Source organism: Camellia sinensis, chromosome 6 (genome assembly GCF_055761805.1).
Source record: "Camellia sinensis isolate YWXY chromosome 6, ASM5576180v1, whole genome shotgun sequence".
NCBI lineage: Eukaryota > Viridiplantae > Streptophyta > Magnoliopsida > Ericales > Theaceae > Camellia > Camellia sinensis.
The window spans coordinates 127,061,853-127,086,280 of NC_138966.1; the positions used below are offsets into that span (position 1 = coordinate 127,061,853).

General features: G+C 35.3%; 1 protein-coding gene across 1 annotated transcript; it reads left to right on the forward strand.

Moving 5' to 3' along the window:
- The first annotated feature begins 12,391 nt into the window (after positions 1 to 12,391).
- LOC145793569 (uncharacterized) lies at positions 12,392 to 22,850 on the forward strand. Its single transcript, XM_082876426.1, has 4 exons — positions 12,392 to 12,523; positions 21,095 to 21,483; positions 22,035 to 22,572; positions 22,680 to 22,850. Exons 1-4 carry the CDS (start codon positions 12,392 to 12,394, stop codon positions 22,848 to 22,850), a joined length of 1,230 nt encoding a protein of 409 aa, XP_082732552.1.
- Positions 22,851 to 24,428: the final 1,578 nt, after the last annotated feature.

A 24,428-nucleotide genomic window follows, 5' to 3' on the forward strand; every position in this document is an offset into this window, starting at 1 on the left:
GCTTTGTGTAGCTCTATCCAGAGAAAATTTGTGTGGCTTTGTGTGGCTCTATCCAGAGAAAATTTGCGTGGCTTCTTTTCAATTTTTTTTGGTTTTTTGTTGTTTAATTTTTTCTAGACTGTAAGACATTCACTTAATAGCAAACTAGAGAAAATTGAACAACTACCATTTTGACCAATTTTCTCTAGACTGTAAGACATTCATACAACAGCAAATCAGAAAAAATTGAACAACAACAAACCAAAGAAAATTGAACAACTACCATTTATCCAACAATAGAATAAATATATAACCAACAACAGGCAAGAAAATTGTCAATTGATTTCTGAAACTTGGAATTTGCTTCAAAAAGCTAGATAATTTATAATCAGCTTTACAAAATCTCGTAGAATAACTTGCTGATTCATAAATGACTCTCTCAATTTTGATAGAAACCAAACAGGACATCAACCAACAGAAAGGTGGAATTTTTTTTTCCAAGAAATCAAATCAAACTCGTAATACAAATCAAAGCTAGATAATTTTTTTCTTCAAACTTCAATGGCATAAGAGAGTTAGATCCAGGCCTCTACGAAGGAGAGCAAGATATATAACAGATACTACTATTAAACGAAGAAAGTTAAAAATGTTGAATTGAAAATGAAAGAACTTCTAGATTAGAGATTTATATAATAGATACAAACATAATATGCATATGTATATATACATATATATATATATATATTAGAAAATTGAAAAACCCTGGATAAGAAAAAAGGTGACACAAATTTGTAGGTTTTAGGAACAGTACCATGGTGACGACGTCTCTTTTGAGATGAGAGTTGGAGTAGGGGTTGAAAGAGGCGAGGCGAAGCTTCTAGCCGAAGAAATCGCCAGAGATGCTACCAGCGACGGAGGGAGAGAGGAAATTGGAGGAGAGAGACGCTTTGGGAGATGACCAACTTAGGGTTCGGTTGGTGGATAAAGATAGCAGGCGAGTCGCGGTGGCGGTGGTGGGGAAGAAGAGTAAGGCCATTGTGGCGATCTCCATGCTGACGGCAGGACTGTAATGTTGGAGCGATGGTGGTGCTGTCGGAGATGAAGGCCAAGAGAGAAGAAAGGAGTAGAGAGAAAGAGGAATGTGCAGAGAGAGAGAGAGGGTTTGGTTTGGAGAGAGAGAGAGTCAAATTTCTCTGTGATATCTGGGTATGGGGTTGAGGGACTTTAGATATTATAAAATAATATCGTAGATCTTTTCCATTACTAAAAATAGGATAAGGATCTTAGACTAATTTTCCCTTTTTAGTTACTAGTTTTTTTAAAAAAAATAAAGAGAATAGTTGACTTCTTGATAATAATTTTTTAACTTTTAATTATTTTAGTAAGTTGCCAAAACAACCCTAATTTAATTATATCTGGATGCAATAATTTATTATAATTGATTATAATTTATCTTTTATTGAATATTTTTAACATAATTAATTATATCTTTTATTGAATATTTTTAACATAATTAATTATGTTTTATTATATGGTATCCAAATATACATATATGTTTTGGTTAAATTACAGGTATCCAAATATTTGTAGTGTTTATATAGTTGGGTGATTCTACTTACATCACTATTTTACCTCTTTACACCCTTCATATGATATTTCTTTTTTTCTTCCAATTTTATCCATGGTGAAATTACTTTTAAGGACAAAACACAAAAAGTAAATATATTTTATTATCTCCTTACACCTTTGGTCTTCAATCCCTACTCCTCTTTTTCCTTTCTCAACATTTCTTTTCTCTTACACATCTCTTTTCAAAAAGTGAGAATCATAGTATTTTGATCAGCAAATAAAGCAATGAATGAAGAAATTGTGGTGAAAAACCATCAAAAAAGTAAAATGGTGAGTTTTATTTATTTGTTTGTCTAGTAGGTTTTTGTTTCAATTTTCTGGGCTTGTCTTCGACTTTTGTTCGATGCTTCGAAATTGAACAAAATAACATAGTCCGGCGTCACAATGCCGAACAAAAAATATGAGTCTGGTAGCCAACTACCGAATAAAAGATACATTTACTGTAATATAAGGACGAATTTTTTAAATTTGTTCGGCCACTTATTACCATGTATTTTCAGTTTTATTTTTTTATATTTTTTATTTTTTGCTTGGAAAGATTATACTTATACTCATTGCAACAATGCAAGTACTGCATTATTAATGGACTGCAGCCATGAATTCATTACAGACGAGGTTTGTTAAGTTTTTTGTGAATACGATTTTTTCTTATTTTTTATTTGTATTGAGTTTTATTAATAATTTGATGTATAAATGTATGTATTATGTTTAGATTTTTAGTAGTCGTTAAGCATTAATTAAATGGACTTTTGACGTTGGGAAGAAGACTGGATTTGTCATTGTTACAAAGACATCGGATGCGGGAGGTAATGGCAGAAAACCAAGACTTACCGTTGCTTGTGAAAGAAGTGGTTACTATAGAGACAACAGAAAGATCAAGGGAGAACGATTGAGGTTGATAGGTTCTAAAAAGTGTGGATGTCCATTTCTATTAAGGGGAAAAAAATTACCTACAAATGATGAGTGGATGTTGCATGTCTTATGCGGAGTGCACAATTATCCGTTTGCTAAACATCTTGAAGGGCACTCATTTGTTGGCAGATTATCTAAGGAGGAAACATCCTTATTAGTTGACATGTCAAAGAGTATGGTGCGACCAAAAGAGATATTGATTACACTGAAACGAAGGGATGCCTTTAATGCGACAACAATAAAGACAATCTACAACGCACGTTATTGACATCGAGTAATACAGAGGGCGGGAAGATCACAGATGCAACAACTATTGGGGCTGTTAGACTTATTTATTTTGATGATTTATTTAATTATGTTTTAATTTATTTGAAAGAGAAAAATAGAATTCAAAATTTATTTTGATGATTTATTTAATTATATTTTAATTTATTTGAAAAAGAAAAATAGAATCAAAATTTATTTTGATGATTTATTTGAAAGAGAAAAATAGAATCAAAATTTATTTTGTCCCATTATTTCTCACATAAACCTTTATCCTAAATGTTGTTAGAATGTATTTAATATTTAATTAAATCAGGAGTTCAAACAACCCAAAACAAAGGTTCAAACAGCTCAACACAGCAACAGGATAAAAGGTTCAAGTGGAAGATATTCAAATTTGTAATGATGGAGTAAAAGATATTCAAATTAGTAATGATGGAAGTACAACGGCTATAAACGGCTATAAATTTAAATGAATACAACGGCTATAAACGGCTATAAATTCAAATGAATACAACGGTTATAAACAGCTATAAGTTTCATTATATATATCAAAGCCTCTAATGTAAACAAGTTACAAAAAAATCATAAAATATTCTTTGATCTATAATCACTCACATCTATTCTCTGAAAAACTCTCTGAGAAGTGTTCTTTAATTTTTGTTTGCATCCTCTCTCAGAAATTATACACTGAGCCTTATAGCATTAAGTTCATCTTTCCTGTGTGAGGTTAACAGAAAATCCAAAGCTTCATTTTTATATCTATCTTTGAGAGATAATTCTTGTAACTTTCTGTGAAAGCAAAAACACCTTCTTTTCAACCTTGTAAGAGTGTAGTACACTCAGTGTTCTTGACTTAGAAAGTCTGTGTAAAATCCGTGGAGGATTGCTCAATTTGTAAAGAGGTTGCTAACACCCCCGTAAAGCTAGAGCATAGTGAAAAATCTCAAGTGAAGCTTGAGGAGTGGACGTAGGCTGAGTTGAAGCCGAACCACTATAAATTTGTTTGTCTCTCTCTCCTTTATCTCTTTATTTTATTTAAATTGCTGCAGCTATATTTCACATTTTCACTGTGCTAAAATCATTAACTGACATAGTTGTTAGAACACTTGTTTTAATTATTTTTATTAACTATATTTATCTATTGTGCTAGTCATAATTTTTATTAGGGTATTATTAATTTTTAATTATAAAAATCTAATTCACCCCCTCTTAAGTTGTCTTTTGGGTGTCAATTGGTATCAGAGCCTATACTCTTGTTTTAGATTTAACCATCTAGGAGTTTTGATCCATGGCAACCTTAGCTGAAGGACAAGCCACAAATAGGCCACCATTGTTTGACGGAAATAGCTATAGTCATTGAAAGGATAAGATGACCCTATACCTACAAGCCACTGATTATGCCATGTGAATTATTGTCACCAAAGGTCCAAAAATTCCTACCAAATTAGTAGACAATATTAGTGTACCTAAAACTAAAGATGAATGTGATGAAAGAGATCATAAATTATTGCAAGCCAATGCTAAAGCCAAACTCACCCTTGTTTGTAGATTAGACTCTAAGGAGTATAATAGAATTTCAAGTTATGATTCGGCAAAAGAAATTTGGGACAAACTTGAGGTAACGTATGAAGGTACAAACCAAGTGAAGGATTCTCGTATTGATATGCTTGTTCATAGTTATAAATTGTTTAAAATGAACTCTGATGAATCTATATGTTTACTAGATTTACTGAAATTGTACACTCTTTGAAATCTCTTCACAAAACTTATACTAACAGTGAGTTAGTAAGAAAAATTCTTAGGTGTTTACCAAAGAATTGGGAAGCAAAGGTCACGGCCATTATAGAAGTCAAAAATCTCTCCACACTTGGATTGGATGAGCTTATGGATTCTCTTATGACTCATGAGATCACCATGAAATGACATGAGGATGTTGAAAACAAAAAGAAAAGTGGAATTGCATTCAAAGCCTCATCAAATGAAGAAGAACATGAAAACTCCAATGAGGATGAAAGCTATGTCATGTTTAGTAGAAATCTCAAAAAACACTTCAAGAAAAACAATTATGGAGGAAGAAGACCTTTCAAGAAAGAGTACAACAAAGATAACAAGAAAGAGCCTATAATTTGCTATGAGTGCAAAAATCTTGGACATATGAAGATGGATTGTCTAAAATTGAAGAATCATGGAAAAGACTACAAAAGAAACAAAAAAGGCCATGGTAACAGTTTGGGGAGAAAGTGAAAATGAAAACTCAAGTGATGAAATTGAAAATGAAGTAGCCAACTTTTATCTCATGGTTCTTGAAGATGAAGATTCTACTCAAGATGAGGCATCTACTCTTTATGAAAAACTTGAAAGTGCATTCCATGAACTACAAGATGAATTTAAAAAAGTTTGTGCCAAAAATAATGTGTTGAAGAAATCTGTTACGTCTTTATCTATTAATGTAGAAGAATTAAAGAAAGAAAAAATTGTTTTGAAAAATGATTTTGACACCATCTCTGATAAGAAAACTGCTTTACAAAGCAATGTTGATGATTTAATAAAAACACTTGAAAATTTTGTAAAAGGTAGAGATAATCTTAACATGCTTCTTGGAAATCAAAGATGTGTTTTCGATAAGGCGGGCATTGGATATGACCCTATTAAAAAACAAAAGAATCTCAATACAATTTTTGAAAAGGCACCTCTCATAACTCACCCTCATATTACTTGTCATTATTGTAGAAAGAAAGGTCATTATATATCTTCTTGTCCATTCAAAAATAATATAAAAACATGGGAATTAAAAAGATTTAGATTGTTATGAGATCTAACACAACTAACCAACAAGGACCCAAGAAACTATGGGTACCAAAAACCAGCACTTGATTGTTATCTTGTAGGTTTGTTTTAAGTCTAAAGCTAAAGAAGGGAAGTGGTACCTTGACAGTGGATGTTCCAGACACATGACCGGAGATAAATCATTCTTTACTAAACTATCATCGAAAGATGGAGGATTTGTTACTTTTAGAGACAACAAGAAAGGAAAAATCATCGATATTGGTAGCATCGGTATTTCTCCGAGCCCTTCTATTGAAAATGTTTTACTTGTTGATGGACTTAAGCATAACCTACTTTGTATTAGTCAATTATGTGATAAAGGTAATCGAGTTATTTTTGATAAATCACATTGCACAAATGAAAGCACAAATGATTAAAGCTTTATTCGTTGGTGATCGCCATGATAATGTTTATATTTTTCATCTTAATGATCTCTATGCTAGTGATGTTAAATGTTTATATGTTAATAATGAAAATAGTTGGTTATGGCATAGAAAACTTGGTCATGCTCATATGGATTTAATTACTAAACTTTTGAGAAAGGATTTGGTCATTGGACTTCCAAAAATTAAATTTGAAAAATATCATTTAAATCAAAATCTCATATTTCCACAACTAGACCTTTACAACTATTGCATATGGATTTATTTGGTCCCTCAAGGACATCTAGTCTAGGTGGTAAACGTTATTGTCTTGTTATTGTTGATGATTATTCAAAATTTACATGAGTTATGTTTTTAGCACACAAAGATGAAACATTTTCTTCTTTCACAAAACTCTGTCGTAGAATTCAAAATGAAAAAGGCTTTCTTATTACTAATATTCGAACCGACTGTGGTAGAGAACTTGAAAATGAGAAATTTGAATTGTTTTGTGATGAGCATGGTATTGGACATAATTTTTCAGCACCTAAAACCCCTTAACAAAATGGTGTAGTAGAAAAGAAGAATAGAACTTTAGAAGAGATGAGTAGAACAATACTTTGTGAAAATAATCTTCCTAAATATTTTTGGGCCGAAGCCGTTCACACCGCATGCTATATTTTAAATCGTGCATTAATTAAACTTATTCTCAAAAAGACTCCTTATGAACTTTGGCATGATAGAAAGCCCAACATTAGTCACTTGCATGTTTTTAGTTGTAAATGTTTTGTGCATAATAATGGTAAAGATAACTTAGGTAAATTTGATTCAAAATCTGATGAAGCAATTTTTCTTGGCTATTCCTTAACTAGTAAAGCTTATCGTGTTTTTAATAAAAGAACTCTTGTTGTGGAAGAATCTATACATGTGGCATTTGATGAAACTAACATCTCTGCTCAAAAGCAAATTGTTAGTGATAATATAGATTTGGAACCAAATGTGAAAGGTTCAAATATTTACAAAGAAGAGAACCAACCATGTAAGTTGAACAAAGAGATTGAACAACCTATTCTCCCACATCAAGAAGAAGGAGGAAACAATGATGATTTGCCAAGAGAATGGAAGTTTGTTCATAATCACCCTAAGGATTTAATCCTAGGTAACCCTACAAAAGGTATCGAAACTCGCTCTTCACTTAAAAACATTTGTAGTAACCTGGCTTTTCTCTCACAGATTGAGCCTAAAAACTTTCAAGAAGCCGAATTCGATGAACATTGGATGATAGCTATGCATGAAGAGCTTAACCAATTTGAGAGAAACAAAGTGTTGGAGCTTGTGCCAAAACTTAAAAATCATACCATTATTGGTACCAAATGGATCTTTCGAAACAAGCTTGATGAATCTGGTACAATTATAAGAAACAAGGCTAGACTTGTTGCACAAGGATACAATCAAGAAAAAGGTATTGATTTCGATGAAACCTTTGCTCCGGTTGCTAGATTAGAAGCCATTCACATGTTACTTGCATTTGCATGTTTTAGAGATTTCAAACTTTATCAAATGAATGTAAAAATTACTTTTCTTAATGGTTTTATAAATGAGGAAGTTTATGTTAAACAACCCTCAGGTTTTGAAGATCATGCTTTTCCAAATCATGTTTTTAAACTATCAAAAGTTTTATATGGTTTGAAACAAGCACCTCGTGCATGGTATGAATGATTAAGTAAATTGTTGATTGAAAATAATTTTTCTAGAGGAACGATTAACACAACACTTTTTGTTAAAACTAAGAATGATGATTTACTTATTGTGCAAATATATGTGGATGACATTATATTTGGTGCTACTAATGAAACCTTGTATAAGGAATTTGCTAAGTATATGCAAGGTGACTTTGAGATGAGTATGATGGGGGAGCTAAACTATTTCCTTGGGCTTCAAATCAAACTATATGAGGAAGGAATTTTTATCAACCAAGCTAAATATACAAAAGAACTACTCAAAAAATTTGATATGTTTGACTCAAAAATAGCTGGAACTCCTATTAGCACATCCATTAAGCTAGACAAGGATGAAAAAGGTTAGTCCATTGATCAAACAAAATATCGAGGTATGATCGGCTCACTTCTTTATTTAACCGCAAGTAGACCCGATATTATGTTTAGTGTTTGTATGTGTGCTAGATATCAATCAAATCCTAAGGAATCACATATGAGTGCTGTTAAAAGAATTTTTAAATATCTTGTTGGCACTCAAAATTTGGGACTATTTTAACCTAGAGGTGTTGCATTTGATTTAATTAGTTACTCGGATGCCGACTTTGCCGGATACAAACTTGATAGAAAAAGCACCAATGGCACTTGTCACTTTCCTGGTAACTCATTAGTATCTTGGTTTAGCAAAAAGCAAAATTTTGTTGCTTTATCAACAGCCGAAGCTGAATATATAGCTTCCGGAAGTTGTTGTACCCAAATATTTTGGACGAAACAACAATTGGAGGACTTTGATTTGCATTATGATCATATCCCTATTAAATGTGATAATACTAGTGCCATCAACTTAAGCAAAATCCGGTTCAACACTCACGAACAAAACATATTGAAATTCGACATCATTTTTTAAGAGATCATGTTCAAAAAAAGGATATTGTACTTGAATTTGTAAACACCGACAAGCAATTGGCGGATATTTTCACAAAATCCCTAAGCTAGGATCGCTTCAATTTTATTTGTGGCGAGCTTGGAATGTCGATTTCTACTTAAAAAGTTTTGTTATGACAGTGAAACTTGAATTTTTGTTAAAATGATATATGTGTATTGCTACATTGATATGGAAACATTTTATCAATTGAATGCTTTCAAGTTGTTCATACATTTATTATCCTTAACAGTTTGTTATTCACAACTATGTATTTTTGTTCTGCATCTTGAGCTTAATTTAATTTTGCATACATTGATTTTTTTTATTTTTGCTATTAGGCTTAATTTCGTTTATTTTTATTATTATTATTTATTTTTTTTCCATTTCACTAATAGGCTTCATTTCTTTTATTTATTTATTTTTATTTTTTCTTTTCTTTTCTTCCCATTATTATTTTTTCTTTTCCATTATTTTTTTGTTTTGCCATTAGGCTTAATTTTTATTTATTATTTTCTGCACTTTAATTTCATCTTCTGTGCTTAAATATATATATACATAAAAACAAAAACCGAAATGAAGAAAACAAAAGCAAACTTAAAATAACAATATTTACATTAAAAAAAAAAAACTTTTCATTCATTTTTTCGGCCATTGGCCGACCTCACTTCCTCGCCTCTTCCACCGCTCTCTTCTTCTTTTTATCACCTTGGGAGGCCCTGCCCCCGTGCTTTCGTCGAGAGCGATGACTCCCCGCTGACTATCAAAGGCCAAGAACGACGTTGCTCCAAATCGGGCCATGGAGGTGGTTTTCCATTTAAGCTCTTTATTTTCGGCCTTCAGTGTGCCTATCTTTGCTCGCTCATCCTTGTACATGCGCTGGAGTAGAGCGAGTTGGGCATTGACCTAATGGAGCTCACTCGTCCTGTTCTGCAGTCGGTGAGCCAATTTTGTGACTGCAGTCACCGTCTCCATACAAGCCGTCAGTGTGAAATGATTGGCTTCAATGTCTGATTGAGCTGCCATTATTTGCTCAATCGACATCATAGGAAGGTTGGGAAGAGTGGGAGCCGGGGTACTCGGCCTAGCAGCGCTTACGGGATCATTCAAGTCCGGAAAGAGAGTAAGGGGACGGGACGAGGCCATGTAGTAGGGGAGAGAGGCCAGCGATTATGATAAGTAATTGAATCGACTGAAATACTGAACTGACTGACTGAAATCTGGAACTGAATTGATTGAGTGCATATGTTTAATTGTATGTTTATCTGTTGCCTGTTTGATTATCTGTTTGTGTATTTATGTTCAAACTACAAATTGAAGGCCTTATCGGCGGCCGAATCTGAAATTAATCAATGTTCTATGATCCTTAGAATTTATGCGATTTTATGGCATATTTATCTGAAATATGATTTAGTATGATTAAATTAGATTAAAATAAGCTAAATTGCATGAGTTGGTTTATTCACCATTTTGCCACCACTAGTGGGCCACTAGCTTAGCACTTTTGAGACTCATTCCTTTGTATCAAAACACATTTCATCAGCCATTTTGTTGAGCTCAACCGAACTAGAGAGAGAGAGTTAGGAGAGAGTATGATTTCATCTCTAATTGGCTTGGAAACTTGGCAGAAGTGAAGGAATTGAAGAGTAATTTGCAAACTTGAGCTTGTATTCTCATAATTGAAGACATAAGATAGAGCTCTTACCTTCTTAGTTATGAATTGAAGTACTTCTTGCATGGTTTAGAGCAAAGTTGAAGACTAGAGCCAATTTATGGATCAAATTGTTGTGTTGAAGCTTAATTGTTGCATGCATGTATATATATATTGAAGTTATGAGGTTGTAGTTCATAATTCCTCACATGCATGCCCATGTTTTGAGAGTAGACCATGATTTCATCTTGATTTTGTAAGAATTGGCTCATTAGAGCAAGTATTGGAAGCTTTGAATTAGTTAAATTCAGTCATGTTTGCATGTTCTTCATATTCATGAAATTTAGTTTCAATTTGGGCTCAATTGATCTTCCTTTGGAGCTTTGATTTTACATTTGAGATTTGAATCATGTTAAACTTTGAGTTTTGGAATGTTTTCTGGAAAATTGGCCCAAATAGTATGGTTTTGATGCATCTAAAGTTGAATTTGAGCTTGAGGTTCAAATCTGGGAATTCCAGATTTTGAACTCACGCTCGAGCGGGGTGACTGGCGCTCGAGCGTGGAAATCGTGCTCCCAGCATTTTGTTCTGTTTTTGAGTCAGCTCGAGCGGGGTAATTAACGCTCGAGCGGGTGTCAAGCGCCCAATCGAGCGTGAATTTCACCTATCCAGCACTTTTGACTATTTTGCAGAACGTTCAAGCGGATAAGTTTACGCTTGAGCGGAAACCTTTGTCTGCATGTCCGCTCGAATGGAGTAACCTACGCTCGAGCGTGACCCCTGTTTTCTGAAAAAGCTTTTAAAGGGTATTCTTGCATCCTCATTTCATCCTAGGCATTCCTAGGCCTAGTTTAAGGCATCTTAATGAGGATATAGATATAGAACCACACCGAGTCTAAGTAGGGACTAAGTCTTTGTTTCCCGAATATGAACTTAGTGTGTGTTTATCCTGTAAACTGTGTAGGGTTGGCATCCGAGGACGTGCTCTAGCTTAGCTATAGCCCAGAACTCTATGAGTAACAACTGTGTAAAGATATGTTCAAAGATGAATATTTTCTGATTGTTAATTGAACTGCTTTCTGAACTGTTACTGTTAACTGAATGAATGTATGTCCTCTATTCTGAACTACATTGTGGCATCTTTAGCAACTACTGTTACTGTTACTGCTACTATTACAGAGATCTCTGTCAGTTCCTATGTGGAACCACTACTGTTTACTGTTATGATGGCCATCATTGACTGCTCGGTCTTTTAAGACCTACTGTTTACTGTACTGCTATGCTAATGGATGTACCACATATGATTGTTACGACTGAATGATTGAAATACTGATTTAATGAACTGTTTTCATTACTGTAAGGACATTCATTCTTAACCTCTTTACGCATTATGTTATTCACTGGGCTTTAGCTCACTGTTTATATATATATATATATATATATATGTATGTATGTAGGTGTACAGGCACCAGACCGGAGCTAGGAGCGTGGGTTAGACTCCCTTTTTGTCAAGCCAACCACTGTGCCTCACTGCGAGGTTCCGAGCCTGCCAAGTTTTGGCTTAGGGGTGTTTAATTTTCCCCGTCTGTCTCTGTATCTGTTTTGTAATAACTGTATAGACTGATAGCACTGTACTGTACTGTCCAATAGGGATTAAGTCCATGTTCTGATCGATTGTAAATGTTGTACATACTGTTCTGTATTGTTCATGTACATACGTATGAAAAATCTTGTTGCATACAGATGGTCACAGCTCATTGGACACTGTTTATTTACTGTTTTGGCTTCCGCCATGCCCCTGTACTCTGTATTATTGTTTGATTGTTAAGCAGGCCTTTGGTAATCTCGGATTACTAGCCGGTTACGGTGCTAAACCCATAGGGGCGGGTTTGGGTCATGACAGAGTGATATCAGAGCGATACTTAACCATGAGTTATACCGCACACACGTGTCCAAATGAGCTATTGGGTGTCCTAGGCAAGCAATTAGGGCATCACATGAGCATGAAAAGTGTGTGTGGACATGACATGTATATGTGTTAATGTGTTGAAACATATAACTGCTTATGTTTAAGTGTTTAAAGTATACAACTTTCTATATTTATTATTATAATGTTGCATATAGAGAAATGGATAATGTAAGCACTGCTAATGAAAGTGAATCCCTTGAGGCAAGAATGGCGAGGTTGGAAAGAATGGTGGAACTATTAACTGCAAGACTAGAACAACAACAGAACCAACAGCCCCCATCTCTTCCTCCGGTACAGTCGGAACCGAATGTTAATGATGGGGAAATAATTGCTCTTACCCAGAAGTTCAGCAAAATGAAACCGCCATCCTTTCAGGGAGGCCTTGAGCCGCTAAAGGCTGAAGCTTAGGTTCTTAAGATAGAGAAACTGTTTGAGGTCTTTCCGTGTTCTGAAGCACACAAAGTGCTATTGGCCACCTTTACACTACAAGAAGAGGCCAGAAAGTGGTGGATGTTAGTCCGCGACACCAACACTGTTATGACTTGGGCTCAATTCAAGGAGTCCTTCTTTGAAAAGTATTTCCCTCAGTGTGTCAGGGACAGAAAAGTGACTGAATTTGAACAGCTGAGACAAGGCACTATGTCGGTGGCAAAATATGAGACAAAATTTACTGAACTTGCCCGTTATGCATCGCACATGGTTGATACTGATTACAAGAAGGCCAGGAAGTTTGAAGGCGGCCTTAATGTTGCAATACTGGACATAATAAATATTTTAAAACTACTGAACTATGTGAATGTTCTTGACCGAGCATTAATGGCTGAGTCGAACATTGAAGCACTGAAACAAACTGAAACACCAGCGCTGAATGGCGTGGTAAAAGGCAGGGTTTTAAATTCAAGAAAGGCAAGAATAACCCATTGAACAAGAAACAGAATACAGGGTCAACGACTACTTCTAGTCAAGGGAACCGGTCTATACCACCCTGTTTTGAATGTGGTAAGAACCATAAGAGAGTTTGTTATAAAATATCTGGAGCTTGTTACAGGTGTAGCAAGGTGGGCCACATGGTTAAAGACTGCCCCTCTACTTCGCAGGCCAATAGTAAAGCTGCACCTAGCGCAGCAGCATCGACTGCTACACCAAAGCCTAACCCCAAAGCTACAGGGAAAGAGCTCATGAGGCAAGGACGAGTGTTCGCACTAGTACCGGGAGACGTGCAGAATACCAAGACCGTTGTGTCAGGTATTCTCTCTATTTGTACTCAAAATGCATATGTTCTGATTGATTCGGGGTCTATACATTCGTATGTATCGCATGCTTTTTCGCTAAAATTGAATAGACCATTAGAACCCATGAATTATCTGTTAGCTGTATCTTCACCTGTCGGGGGATCTGTAACTTGTGCTTATATGTACCTTGCATGTGAAATTATTGTTGGGGATATGCATCTGTATATTGACTTACTACCTCTGAACATAGATCATTTTGATGTTATATTGGGAATGGACTGGTTAACGAAATATCATGCTACCATAGACTATGTAACGAAACAAGTAGTTTTTCGTCCACCGGGTTTACCTGAATTTGTGTTTAATGGGGTTGGAGTAGTACCTCCTCTATATCTGATTTCCTCTACGAAAGCCTTTAAACTGATTAAGAAAGGATGTAAAGGGTATCTGTGTTCTGTATTGACTGTACCTATTGATGATAAAACTGATGTGAACTGTATCCCTATAGTCAGAGAATTCCCAGATGTTTTTCCAGATAGTCTACCAGGGGATTTGATTAACAAGGAGATTGAGTTCACCGTTGATATGATTCCAGGCACACAGCCAGTGTCTAAAGCTCCTTACAAAATGGCTCCAACTGAACTGAACGAATTGAAAGTGCAACCGCAAGAACTGTTAGACAAAAAGTTCATCAGGCCTAGCACTTCACCGTGGGGCGCACCTGTTTTGTTTATGAAAAAGAAAGACGGCTCACTGAGACTCTATATTGACTACCGTGAACTGAACAAGGTAACTATGAAAAATAAATACCCATTACCACGTATTGATGACTTATTTGATCAGTTACAGGGTGCTCAAGTCTTTTCTAAGGTTGATCTTAGATCCAGATATCAATAGTTGAAAGTTAAACCAAAGGACATTGACAAAACTGCTTTTCGAACGAGGTATGGGCATTACAAATTGTTAGTTATGCCTTTCGGAGTTACCAATGCACCTGCTGTATTTATGGACCTCATGAACAGAATCTTTAAACCATTCCTCGATGACTTTATTGTTGTATTCATAGATGACATTCTGATTTATTCCAAGAGTATAGAAGAACATGAACATCATCTGAGACTTGTCCTACAGACCCTAAGAGAACAAAAACTTTTTGCTAAACTGTCTAAATGCGAATTTTGCCTTGATCATGTTATGTTTTGGGGACATGTTATTAGTAAGGACGGAATTTTAGTTGATCCACAAAAAGTTAAAGCAGTGGTGAATTGGCCTAGACCAACGAATGTTACAGAAATTCGAAGCTTTTTGGGATTAGCTGGGTACTACAGAAGATTTGTCAAAGATTTCTCCAAAATTGCCTTACCGTTGACTCAATTAACTCAAAAGGGGATATCATTTGACTGGACTGACCAAAGAGAATCAGCTTTCCAAGAGTTGAAAACTTGACTAGTGACTGTACCTGTTCTTACCCTACCTTCATGTACAGATGGTTTTACCATTTTTAGTGATGCTTCTCATAAAGGTTTGGGGTGTGTTTTCATGCAGAATGGGAAAGTAATTGCCTATGCTTCCCGACAACTGAGACCGCACGAAAAGAACTACCCGACCCATGATCTGGAACTTGCTGTAGTAGTATTTGCACTGAAAATCTGGCGTCACTACCTTTATGGGGCTACGTGTGAAGTATATACCAACCACAAGAGTTTAAAGTATTTCTTCACACAGAAAGAACTGAACATGAGACAGCGGAGATGGCTAGAATTGATTAAAGACTATGACCTACAGATTTTGTACCATCCGGGAAAAGCCAACACCGTTGCCGATGCGTTGAGTCGAAAATCGATTGGGAACTTAGCCTGTTTACTCACCGGACAGAAAGAGTTGCTTTGTGACCTTGAAAAATCTGAAATTGAAATTGTTTTGCGAGAACAAGGTGGAACAGTAACTGCTATTTCTGCTCAACCGGCACTGATTGAAGAGATTAAAGAGAAACAGCAACAGGATGACTTCTTGAAGAAGATCGTTGAAGAACAGGAATCTAAACCGAGACCAAGTTTCAAATTTGAAAATAATGTACTGAAATTTCAGGGAAGACTATGTGCACCAAATGATACTAAACTGAAAAGAAGAGTTCTGCAAGAGGGCCACAATTCGAAACTGTCTATCCATCTAGGGAATACAAAAATGTACCAAGATTTGAAACTGAATTTCTGGTGGCCAGGAATGAAGAAAGAAATTGCTAATTTTGTATCGAAATGTCTTTATTTCCAATAAGTCAAAGCCGAACATCAACGACCCGCAGGTTTACTGCAGCCCTTACCTATACCGGAGTGGAAATGGGAACATATCACCATGGATTTTATCATTGGTTTACCTTGTCCAGTAAAGGTATGGACTCAATTTGGGTTATAGTTGATAGACTGACTAAATCTGCTCACTTTTTACCTGTCAAAACAATTTATAATGCGGGCAAATTGGCTATACTCTATATTGATGAGATTGTTAGACCGCATGGAGTGCCTGTGTCCATTGTTTCTGATAGGGACTCAAAGTTTACATCGAGATTTTGGCAAAGCTTACAGACCGCATTGGGTACTAAACTGAGACTGAGTGGTGCCTATCATCCTCAGACAGATGGCCAGTCAGAGAGGACCATCCAGACTTTTGAGGATTTACTGAGAATGTGTGTCCTTGATTTTCAGGGAAACTGGGATAGCCATTTGCCTTTAGCTGAATTCGCCTACAACAACAGTTATCATTCAAGTATTGGTACGGCGCCTTTCGAGGCATTGTATGGCAGAAAATGTAGATCTCCGATTTGCTAGGCAGAAGTTGGAGATGGGCATTTGCTTGGGCCCGAGATTGTATATGAAACGACTGAGAAAGTAAAACTGATACAATAGAGACTAAAAACTGCACAGAGCCGACAGAAAAGTTATGTAGATGTCCGAAGGCGAGACAGAGAGTATGAAGTGGGTGATCACTTTTTTGTCAAAGTGACACCGATGAAAGGCCAGACTCGTTTTGGAGTCAAAGGCAAGTTAGCGCCGAGATATGTCGGACCGTATGAGATTATTGAGAAAATCAATCCGGTGGCGTATCAAGTTGCGCTTCCTCCTGAAATGGAGCATATGCATAACGTCTTCCACATTTTTATGTTGAGAGACTACCTCCGGGATCCTTTCCATGTGATAAAGCCTACTCATGTAGTGCTGAGTGATGACTACACTTACGAGGAACGACCTGTTCAGATTGTAAACAGACAGATCAAGAAGTTGAGAAACAAAGAGATTCCGTTAGTGAAAGTTGACTGGCAAAACCATGGTGGCGTGTATGCCACTTGGGAAAGGGAAGATGACATGGCTAAAAGATATCCTGAACTGTTTCCACTGAATCTTGTTTTCTTCCAGAATGAAGGTAATTCGAGTTTGGAGGACCAAACTCTTTATAAGGAGGGGAGACGGTAACAACCCTCACCACTGTTTATCGATTGATTACTGATTACCGTTAAACTGAGACTGATTATGATAAGTAATTGAATCGACTGAAATACTGAACTGACTGACTGAAATCTGGAACTGAATTGATTGAGTACATCTGTTTAATTATATGTTTATCTGTTGCCTGTTTGATTATCTATTTGTGTATTTATGTTCAAACTGCAAATTGAAGGCCTTATCGGCGGCCAAATTTGAAATTAATCAATGTTCTATGATCCTTAGAATTTATGCGATTTTATGGCATATTTATCTGAAATGTGATTTAGTATGATTAAATTAGATTAAAATAAGCTAAATTGCATGAGTTGGTTTATTCACCATTTTGCCACCACTAGTGAGCCACTAGCTTAGCACTTTTGAGACTCATTCCTTTGTATCAAAACACATTTCATCAGCCATTTTGTTGAGCTCAACCGAACTAGAGAGAGAGAGTTAGGAGAGAGTGTGATTTCATCTCTAATTGGCTTGGAAACTTGGCAGAAGTGAAGGAATTGAAGAGTAATTTGCAAACTTGAGCTTGTATTCTCATAATTGAAGACATAAGATAGAGCTCTTACCTTCTTAGTTATGAATTGAAGTACTTCTTGCATGGTTTAGAGCAAAGTTGAAGACTAGAGCCAATTTATGGCTCAAATTGTTGTGTTGAAGCTTAATTGTTGCATGCATGTATATATATATTGAAGTTATGAGGTTGTAGTTCATAATTCCTCACATGCATGCCCATGTTTTGAGAGTAGACCATGATTTCATCTTGATTTTGTAAGAATTGGCTCATTAGAGCAAGTATTGGAAGCTTTGAATTAGTTAAATTCAGTCATGTTTGCATGTTCTTTATATTCATGAAATTTAGTTTCAATTTGGGCTCAATTGATCTTCCTTTGGGGCTTTGATTTTACATTTGAGATTTGAATCATGTTAAACTTTGAGTTTTGGAATGTTTTCTGGAAAATTGGCCCAAATAGTATGGTTTTGATGCATCTAAAGTTGAATTTGAGCTTGAGGTTCAAATCTGGGAATTCCAGATTTTGAACTCACGCTCGAGCGGGGTGACTGGCGCTCGAGCGTGGAAATCGTGCTCCCAGCATTTTGTTCTGTTTTTGAGTCAGCTCGAGCGGGGTAATTAACGCTCGAGCGGGACCTTGTGTCTTATGCTCGAGCGGGTGTCAAGTGCCCAATAGAGCGTGAATTTCACCTATCCAGCACTTTTGACTATTTTGCAGAACGTTCGAGCAGATAAGTCTACGCTTGAGCGGAAACTTTTTTCTGCATGTCCGCTCGAACGGAGTAACCTACGCTCGAGCGTGACCCCTGTTTTCTGAAAAAGCTTTTAAAGGGCATTCTTGCATCCTCATTTCATCCTAGGCATTCCTAGGCCTAGTTTAAGGCATCTTAATGAGGATATAGATATAGAACCACACCGAGTCTAAGTAGGGACTAAGTCTTTGTTTCCCGAATGTGAACTTAGTGTGTGTTCATCCTGTAAACTGTGTAGGGTTGGCATCTGAGGACGCGCTCTAGCTTAACTGTAGCCCAGAACTCTGTGAGTAACAACTGTGTAAAGATATGTTCAAAGATGAATATTTTCTGACTGTTAACTAAACTGCTTTTTGAACTGTTACTGTTAACTGAATGAATGTATGTCCTCTATTATGAACTGTATTGTGGCATCCTTAGCAACTACTGTTACTGTTACTGCTACTATTACAGAGATCTCTGTCAGTTCCTATGTGGAACCACTACTGTTTACTGTTATGATGGCCATCATTGACTGCTCGGTCTTTTAAGACCTACTGTTTACTGTACTGCTATGCTAATGGATGTACCACATATGACTGTTACGACTAAATGATTGAAATACTGATTTAATGAACTGTTTTAATTACTGTAAGGACATTCATTCTTAACCTCTTTACGCATTATGTTATTCACTGGGCTTTAGCTCACTGTTTATATATATATATATATACATATATATAGGTGTACAGGCACCAGACCGAAGCTGGGAGCGTGGGTTAGATTCCCTTTTGGTCAAGCCAACCACTGTGCCTCACTGCGAGGTTCCGAGCCTGCCAACCTTTGGCTTAGGGGTGTTTAATTTCCCCCGTCTGTCTCTATATCTGTTTTGTAATAACTGTATAGACTGATAGCATTGTACTGTACTGTCCAACAGGGATTAAGTCCCTGTTCTGATCGACTGTAAATGTTGTACATACTGTTCTGTATTGTTCATGTATATACGTATGAAAAATCTTTTTGCATACAGACTGTCACAGCTCATTAGACACTGTTTATTTACTGTTTTGGCTTCCGCCATGCCCCTGTACTTTGTATTATTTTTTGACTGTTAAGCAGGCCTTTGGTAATCTCGGATTACTGGCTGGTTACGGTGCTAAACCCATAGGGGCGGGTTTGGGTCGTGACACCGAGATAGTTGATTGACTGATTGACCCGTCTCGCTTTTGTCAGTCGGCTAACACAAAAGTGAAGACGCGTGTCTGACGCGATTTTCGACGAAAAAAAAGGAGACGCGAGCGAATCATATATATATATATATGTATATATATGTTTTGATTATCTATTTTTTGATGCCATTTATCACTATCATTTTCCTCCTCCTCCTATTCCAGATTTTGACCCATGATTTCCTTTTGATAATGTCACAGGGGGAGAAATTATATGATGTTATGTATTATGGTATTATTTTGCTATAATATTATGTATTATGGTATTGTTTTTGGGTTATGGTATTATTTGAAAACTAATCTGATGATTATGTATTTATAGTTTGATATCTTAGTCTCATATCATGTCTCTAATTAAAACTTATTTATTACACATGTGCTAACCTATGTATTTAGAAATGAATTCAGGGAGCATGACTTGAGGGAGAGTTTTTCTTACTCCAAAATCAAATCAAAACATCATTGTGTGCCATCATCAAAAAGGGAGAGATTGTTAGACTTATTTATTTTGATGATTTATTTAATTATGTTTTAATTTATTTGAAAGAGAAAAATAGAATTCAAAATTTATTTTGATGATTTATTTAATTATATTTTAATTTATTTGAAAAAGAAAAATAGAATCAAAATTTATTTTGATAATTTATTTGAAAGAGAAAAATATAATCAAAATTTATTTTGCTCCATTATTTCTCACATAAACCTTTATCCTAAATGTTGTTAGAATGTGTTTAATATTTGATTAAATCAGGAGTTCAAACAACCCAAAACAAAGGTTCAAACAGTCCAGCACAGTAGCAAGCCAAAGATTCAAGTGGAAGATATTTAAATTTGTAATGATGGAGTGGAAGATATTTATAGTAATGATAGAAGTACAACGGCTATAAACGACTATAAATTCAAATGAATACAACGGCTACAAACGGTTATAAATTGAAATGAATACAACGGCTATAAACGGCTATAAGTTTCATTATATATACCAAAACCTCTAATGTAAACAAGTTACAAAAAAGTCATAAAATATTCTTTGATCTATAATCACTCACATCTATTCTCTGAAAAATTCTCTGAGAAGTGTTCTTTAATTTTTGTTTACATCCTCTCTCAGAAATTATACACTGAGCCTTATAGCATTAAGTTCATCTTTCTTGTGTGAGGTTTACAGAAAATCTAAAGCTTCATTTTTATATCTATCTTTGAGAGATAATTCTTATAGCTTTTTGTGAAAGCAAAAACAATTTCTTTTCAATCTTGTAAGAGTGTAGTACACTCAGTGTTCTTGACTTAGAAAGTCTGTGTAAAATCCGTGGAGGATTGCTCCATTTGTAAAGAGGTTGCTAGCACCCCCGTGAAGCTATAACATAGTGAAAAATCTCAAGTGAAGCTTGAGGAGTGGATGTAGGCTGAGTTGAAGCCGAACCACTATAAATTTGTTTGCCTCTCTCTCCTTTATCTCTTTATTTTATTTAAATTGCTGCAGCTATATTTTACATTTTCACTGTGCTAAAATCATCAACCGACATAGTTGTTAGAACACTTGTTTTAATTATTTTTATTAACTATATTTATCTATTGTGCTAGTCATAATTTTTATTAGGGTATTATTAATTTTTAATTGTAAAAACCTAATTCACCCCCTCTCTTATGTTGTCTTTTGGGTAACAGGGGCAATTGTCGATTCAAAATTATGTTGAGTGGCATCGATGTGATGATAAAAAGATGGTGACTGACTTGTTATGGGCATATCCAATTAGTTTGGAGTTGTTACGTGCATTTCCACATGTGTTGATTATGGATTACACATACAAGACTAATAGGTATCGACTCCTTCTCTTAGAGATTGTTGGGGTAACATCAACGGACTTGACATTTTCAATTGCCTTTGTTTATCTTGGTCATGAACGGGAGGACAACTATACATTGGCTTTAGGCGTATTACGTATTGTTATGGAGAACCCTGCTTTTCCAAAAGTCATTATTATGAATAGAGAGTTGGCTTTGATGAAAGCCATCTCAAAAGTTCTACCTATAGCCACTAATCTTTTATGTAGATGGTATATTAGCAAGAATGTTATGTTGAAATGAAAGAAAGTTTTTGAGACGAAAGATAAATGGGACAAGTTCATGCATAGTTGGAATGCTTTGGTATTGGTTAGAACATAAACAGAATTTAATGAACAATTTTTCAATCTCAAGACCGAATTTAGTACGTATCCTGAAGCTGTTAAGTATGTTAATACCAATTGGTTAGAGCCATACAAGAAAAAATTTATTGCAGCTTGGACAGACAGTACTATGCATTTCAGAAATACTACTACAAACAGGTAAATTATGCTCATTACATTTATGAATTGCTATAATTTTTTAAATTTTATATTAAATACCAAAATATACATACTTGTAGGGCGGAGCGCTCTCATGCTAAATTGAAGAGGCAACTTGGATCAAGTCAAGGCAGTTTTGAGACATCTTTGACCAAAATACACAATTTGTTAGAGTTGCATGTAGACATTAAGGCCTCATTTTAGCAGAGTTTGATTGTAGTCCAACATAACTACACACCTACTGAGTTCACTGAGTTACGTGGTTTTATTTCAATTTGTAGTTTAGACAAAATATTGGTAGAGTCAACGAGATCAAATAGTGTGGGAATAGATGTTGCTACATGTGGTTGCATTTTGCGACGTACACATGGGTTGCCATTTGCACATGAAATAGCTGAGTATTTTCAACAAGGTCGATCGATTCCTCTCTTGTGTGTAAATCCTCATTGGAGGAAGTTAGATATGCTTTCAGTTTCAGAAAGTGCTTTTGTGGAGTTGGATTGCAAAATAGAGACTGATTTTTTTATTGAGAAATTCCAAACGATTGAGGAGACACATCAAGTAATCCTTCTGAAAAAGTTGAGGAAGTTAATTAGTCTAGACAATATATTTTTGGTGGAACTTGAAATCAAGATTGACATGCGAGGTAGGGGCCAACGTCGCGGTCGTGGCCAATTCAAAATTGATATATCTACTAAACGTGAGCCATCTGCGTTTGAGTTTGTACTATCTGGGGAAGATAGTTATTCACAGGGTGTTACCATCTCAACTTCACCAGTTTGTAAGCAATTGCAACAGAAAAAGGCAAAAAAGAATAATGTATGTAATTACATAAAACTTGTAACTATGTACAAGATATATTTTAATAGTTGTTCAGCCTCATTTTAATTATTTCATATATCTATTGGTGTATATTTGTGATGTAGGTCTGTATGATGCAGTCAACAAATCGTATCTCTTACTTCGAACAACTTTCGGAGGACTTGAGATCATATATCCGTCACATAAAAGATGTACAAACAGATGTCAATTGTGGTTTCAGGGTAATAGCTGGATTGATTGGTTTAGGTGAAGATGATTGGCAACAAGTTAGGTGAAACTTGTTGACTGAGTTGCATTCGAATGTAGTGCACTACGTGCAACTATTTGGTTCACAAGAAAGGGTTGATGACCTTAACTCTATCTTATCCTACTTCGAACCTAGACCTGGATTTAATTAATGGATGACTATGCCCGACATGGGCCATTTGATAGCATTATACTACCGAGTCGTTCTTTATCATTTATCCATACAACAATGCATGGCGTTTTTACCACTTAGATCAATACCGATTGCAACACCTGATCGAAGAGATATCTGCATAGGATTTGTAAATGGAAACCATTTTGTGCAGGTAACTATTGAGCCTACTTAGATCATTACAATGTCTTATTTTGTAATTATACTTATTGATTTCTTTGTTATATTTTTATCTACAAGTTGGTCATCCAGTACCTCCGATAGCAAATAATTGAATTCGTTTTCATCACCCGTGTGCTAGTGGATGGGAGAAAGCATATACTATCCATATTCATCAATTCCGTACTCTTATTAGCCCTGACGTAGTAACTACCAAAACAATTGATATAGACGAATTGTGATAATGTGTTTGATTGATGGATACAAACAATGATAGATTTTATGGATGCTTGTATGGATATTCGTACACTTATTTTTTTATGAAAAATTTTATGGATACTTTTGATGTATGATTTTTTAGATGTGTGTTAGATTTATGGATGTTTTTTATCGAATTGGATTGATTCAAATTCGTTAACATTGTATTATCGAATAGGCTCAAATTATCATTTGGAACAAAGTGGCTCTGTAAACGTATAGTAACAAAACGCTTGACAAACCTATGTTTTCCAACAACATAACACCGGAAAAATGTAAATTGTCTGGTATCGTGTGAACGAACAATTACTTCATAGTAGGCTCCACTGACTTTGTTGTGAAGGAAATTGAAATTATCTAATTGTACGGTAACATATAGTTGGGAAAAAATAATTTGTCTGGTAACACAACACTAGAGTATATGATTTATTAGCATTTTATTACCAAACCGGCCCAACACAAATTATTACCACATTATTTGGAAGGAAGTGACTCTGTAAATGTATAGCAACAAAATGTTGGACAAAGCAATGTATTCCGGCATTATAACACCAAAGTTATGTTAATTGTTTCACATTGTGTGACCAAATAGACGCTTCAATATGGGCTCCACTAGCTTTGTTGTGAAGCAAACTAAAATTATCCAATTGAACGACAACATAATGTTGGGGAAAAAAAATTTGTCTGGTAACATGGAACTAGAGTTATTCAAATTGTTTAGCATTGTATTACCGAACAGGCCCAGCACAAATTAAAAAAAAAAAAATTTATTTACGAGAAAGTGACTCTATAAATGTATAGCAACAAAATGCTAGAATGATCTATTTTTTCCGGCAACAGAACACCGGAATAATAGAAATTGTTTAGCAGTGTACCACAGCACTAAACAAAACAATGTTACTTTCAAAAAATGGTACCATATCACTCCAAAACACTTTAATATTATTACAATGCATTACAAACAATAACAAATACATATGTTCACCAAAATAATTTTTCATTAAAATCATCATACAAA